We start from the raw sequence: 4,938 nt of genomic DNA, 5'->3' as shown, positions 1-4,938 counted from the left end.
TCATTTTTTTTTTAATTGTAAGTTTCATTTGATGTGTTGTTCCTTTAAGATCCTTTCCGTATGACTCATATAAAAATGATTTATTTTTGGGTCAAATTGGGAATTGATTCTATAACTATATATTTAGTTTGGAGTGCATTGCTAGAAAAGGAATGGAGCTATGAGAGTTTCACAAGGTCAATATTTTATACAGGGTATATACGCTCTGGTACATTACACATGCATGAACAAAGTAGTTCAAAGATGCCAATCAATCCAATTAACTAACATGGTTTTCAACCCTATCAACACTTAATTTATTCGTTCTAGTGATATAAAAATGATTATGTCAACTAATAAGTTCAAAACACCCACATTATGGGGCTGGGGAGGAGAAACAGAAACTCATCTTACAAAACGTGACAAAATATTATTTTTCTAATGCCAAGTTGACATTGGATTTGCTTATGGCTTACTTCAATTGCAACTTGGTTTCTATATAAATTCATGACGAATGAACTGCTAATTCCTAAAGAAGCGGCACGTTCTGTCCTTCGGATCAAAGAAGACGCTAACAATGGTAATTACTAATTGATCCTTTAAATTTCCTTTTTCGTGCAAGCATTTTTAATGTTCTTCTTGAAACCGATTACTAAGAGTGAATCAGTTTCTCAAACATATATGTTTAGGCTTAATCTCGTGCATTTAGTGTTATGTATCCCTCTCTATCTCCTTATGTCTAAACTTTGGTTAATTGAGTTTTGTTTTGATCACTCACCAGGGAATCTGCAGAGATATGATTACACGACCAAGGGTTCAAAGAAGGATAGGAGGAAACAGAGCTGCACTTTTTGTATATGGTAACAACTTCTACCCTTTAATGTGTAGCAAGTTTTTTTGTTGTGTTGTGTTTCTATGATAAATAATTGAAATTCCAATTTGTGCATGCAGCCATGGAAGGGCTGGAGAACATGGCTTTTGTTGCCAATGCTGTGAGCCTAGTAACTTACTTCTATGGGTACATGAACTTCAGCTTAACAAAATCTGCCACAACACTCACCAACTTTATGGGAACTGCATTTTTACTATCTCTGGTTGGTGGAATAATCAGTGATACCTTCCTCTCTAGGTTCAAGACCTGTGTTCTGTTTGCATGCATGGAATTGCTGGTAAGTTGAACCAATTTATCTTACAACTGCATTCATTTCCTGTCACAAGATAAAAGGAGAATGCTTTTCCGCATCATGAAGTGGCTTTGATTAGAACGATCATTGAGGAAGAATCACGTGAATGATCATAATAAAAGGAAATGAATAAGCATTGATCATTCATTTCTTATTGAAAACTTTAGTCAACCATTAATTATAAATATAGTGCTCGATGATTTATTGGAGCACAGCTTGTTCCTTGACTGGCATGTTTCTTTCAGTAAGGACCAACCAACAACCAATAATATTATGGCTATGTATGGGCACGTATCATTTTTCTAGAAAGAGTAGCTTAATTTGAAGTGCATGATGCCTGCACCAAAAGACATTAATTATTACAACAAAAAAAACTATTTTATTTGACGTCAACATTGTACCTTGTCTTTAGTTAAAGAGAAAATTGTATGTTTACAATTGTTTTATATACTTTTTTGAATGACAGAGAGACAAGGGAAAAAAAAAAGATAAGGGCATGATTGATTTATGAAATAAAAAAGAACGGAAAGAAAATACAAAGTTTTGAAAAATGTTTTAGTTGTTTGGTAGAGAAATGAAAGGAAAGAAAATTATTTGCATATAGAAATAAAATGATCTATAATGACATGATTATTTTTAATAAAAAATAAAAAAATTTAAAAGATAAATATAATTTATTCTTTATATGTAAAACATGGAACTCTTTCTTTTTTATGGATTGTTTTGGCTCCATATAAAAAACTTCCATTCTTCAATTTTTTTTAGACAAATCAAAAGTCAAACAACAAAAGAATTACAAACTTCACCTTTTCCGTCTCTTACTCTTTTTGTCTGTCCATAATCTATCCAAACACGCATATTATGTAATGAAAAATAAAAATATCGTAAAATACGTGTATGTATAATATAGCTCTTAAAGTTCAAAGAATTTTAACTACAATTTATTCATAAAATCTAACTCCCAACATATTTTATATAAATTAATATTATAATATATAAAATAGTATTAAAATTTCCTTTATCATATATATAATAAGTTTGAAGTTGCCAACTAGAAGTCTGTGGTATGCAGTTGTCAAACTAGTCAGTCTAGTTGGTGATGAACAAGCACCAAATTTTGAGGAAAATGTTCATGCAAAAAACAATCTTGATTTTTACGCTTTACATTTCCTTTCCCCTCTTCTCTGTGTCATCTCTTATTCCTCTTTTTCCTTCCAAGGTGTAAATTCTAAGAGTGTGAAAAAAATTTATTAAGAAAAGACAAAAGGATAAGAAGAAATGAAAAAGTTCTGCCAGTAATTATTTGATATAATTTGAGAAGCTAACTATTTGAATCATGTGATGAATCGTAGATAACTTGAAGATTCACTAATTGAATTGGGTGAAGGCATAGAATTAGAATCCTGATAGAACTAATTATAATTGCAGGGATATGGTATCCTCACAATTCAAGCATGGTTCCACCAATTAAGACCCATACCCTGCAAAGATGTGGCACCAACCCAGATGAGTCAATGTGAGGCTGCCACGGATGGCCAGGCTGCAATACTTTACACTGGCCTATACCTTGTTGCCTTAGGAACCGGTGGTATTAAGGCAGCTTTACCAGCCTTAGGGGCTGACCAGTTTGATGATAAAGATCCCAAGGAGGCAGCTCAACTCTCTAGCTTTTTCAACTGGTTCTTGTTCAGCCTTACCATTGGAGCAATAGTTGGTGTTACTTTCATTGTTTGGATTGGTGCCAACCTAGGATGGGATTGGAGCTTTATTGTATGCACTGCAACAATTTTATTTGCAATTCTCTTCATATGCATGGGCAAATCATTATACCGAAACAATGTCCCAAAGGGAAGCCCTCTAATTCGAATCATACAGGTATGACTTAATACATCATGCATCTAACATTTATTGGCAAATCAACGGTTGATTAAAATTACTTATTTTATCCTTACCCACTTTACACCAGCACCAGCTAAATCCGACTTACACATATATTTGTTTGTTGTACTATTAGGTGTTTGTGGCAGCTTTCAGAAACAGAAAACTTCAGGTTCCAGATAACACAGACGAACTACATGAGACTCATGAAAAGCAAAGAGGGGACGATTATGAAATCCTTAAAAAGACAGATCAATTCAGGTTATAAAATAAAACAGAGATTTGAATGGAGTTTACTCTAAAGTCAGCTGACTTGTTGCATTCTTTGACTAGAAAGAAATACTGTTTATCAGTTCCTCATTTGGTTTTCTTGTAACAATTGATTCCCAGATTTTTGGACCGAGCAGCAATTGGTAGAAGCAGCACAGGTGCAGCAAATGGACCCTGGAGACTGTGCACAGTAACACAAGTGGAAGAAACGAAAATCCTAATCCGCATGCTACCAATAATATTTAGCACCATATTCATGAACACATGTTTGGCTCAACTTCAGACTTTCACCATACAACAAAGCACCACAATGAACACCAAAATCGGGGGGTTTAAAGTGCCAGGACCCTCTCTCCCGGTCATCCCTTTGTTGTTCATGTTTGTCCTAATCCCTTTATATGACCGTTTCTTCGTGCCACTTGCTCGAAGAATCACGGGGATTCCCACAGGAATTCGACACCTTCAGAGGATTGGAATTGGATTGGTAATGTCTGCTGTTTCCATGGCAGTGGCTGGTTTTGTGGAAACATGGCGCAAGAATGTGGCCATCCAACACAACATGGTGGATAGCACAGAGCCTTTGCCAATAAGTGTGTTCTGGCTGGGTTTCCAATATGGTATTTTTGGAGCTGCAGACATGTTTACCCTCATTGGACTTTTGGAGTTTTTCTATGCGGAAAGTTCAGCTGGAATGAAGTCACTAGGCACAGCGATCTCGTGGTGTTCCGTGGCATTCGGTTACTATACAAGCACGGTGGTGGTTGAGGTGGTCAACAAAGTGAGTGGAGGCTGGCTGGCTAGTAACAACTTGAATAGAGACAAGCTCAACTACTTCTACTGGATGTTGTCAGTGATCAGCGTTGTAAACTTTGGATTTTACTTGCTTTGTGCTTCTTGGTATAGGTACAAAACGGTGGAAGATGAGCAACATGATTCAAAAGATAACGTTGACATCGCCAAGGTTTAGATTATTAGGTCTGCAAGACGTTCGGTGTAATTTTTATTTTGCACTTCCAGTATCTGCTATAAATATTAGGTCTGTTAGAAAAACCTACATAAATATCTGCTGCTAAACAACCAATGTGAATTAAACTATGCTTGGATATAAATATAATGCCATATTTGTTTCTGATAAACATGCTAGAGGCTCACTTGATTCGCAAGTTTTACACGCTAGAGGACGATAAAAATGAACTCTTATAAAGGATTAGCATAAAAGCTTCCATTAATCATATTTCACGAATCGAATTTAAATTTAAACTAAAAGCATGACTTATCAATTATCTATAACAATGAAATACACTTATTTAGTGTCTACTTTGACAAAAACATCTCAACCCCTATTTTATATTTAAAGAAAAAATAACTTTCTCTATATAAAAAAAAACAATTGCTAATTTTGTTGAAAGTATGGGTATATAAATAATTTTTATAAAAATATTTTTTTTATTAAAATAAGCTCATTAGATATATTTATTTCTTCAAATCTTATTATAAATATAACATTAAACTATTTCAAAAAATTGAAAACTTATAATTAAAATTATTTAAATACAAAATTTAACAAAAAAAATAAATAAAAATGTTATATTATAATTAAGAAGGAGAAAATATATATAATTTAATT

General features: G+C 33.8%; 1 protein-coding gene across 1 annotated transcript; it reads left to right on the top strand.

Moving 5' to 3' along the window:
- The first annotated feature begins 362 nt into the window (after positions 1-362).
- LOC109803081 (protein NRT1/ PTR FAMILY 4.5) lies at positions 363-4,446 on the top strand. The gene is made up of 6 exons (XM_020364548.3): positions 363-559; positions 761-839; positions 931-1,148; positions 2,592-3,038; positions 3,178-3,302; positions 3,432-4,446. The coding sequence occupies exons 1-6, from the start codon at positions 557-559 to the stop codon at positions 4,276-4,278; spliced, it is 1,719 nt and encodes a 572-aa protein (XP_020220137.1). The 5' UTR covers positions 363-556; the 3' UTR covers positions 4,279-4,446.
- The last annotated feature ends 492 nt before the right edge of the window (positions 4,447-4,938 follow it).

Source organism: Cajanus cajan, chromosome 4, assembly GCF_000230855.2.
Source record: "Cajanus cajan strain Asha chromosome 4, NIPB_CcT2T_4, whole genome shotgun sequence".
In the NCBI taxonomy this organism is placed as follows: domain Eukaryota; kingdom Viridiplantae; phylum Streptophyta; class Magnoliopsida; order Fabales; family Fabaceae; genus Cajanus; species Cajanus cajan.
This window is presented reverse-complemented; position numbering and strand designations above follow the sequence as displayed.

Excerpts from the sequence above, each read along its gene's own strand:
- LOC109803081 (XM_020364548.3), top strand. Across the intron at positions 840-930 it reads AGCTGCACTTTTTGTATATG|CCATGGAAGGGCTGGAGAAC; the intron begins GTAACAACTTCT and ends TTGTGCATGCAG. Across the intron at positions 1,149-2,591 it reads TTGCATGCATGGAATTGCTG|GGATATGGTATCCTCACAAT; the intron begins GTAAGTTGAACC and ends TTATAATTGCAG.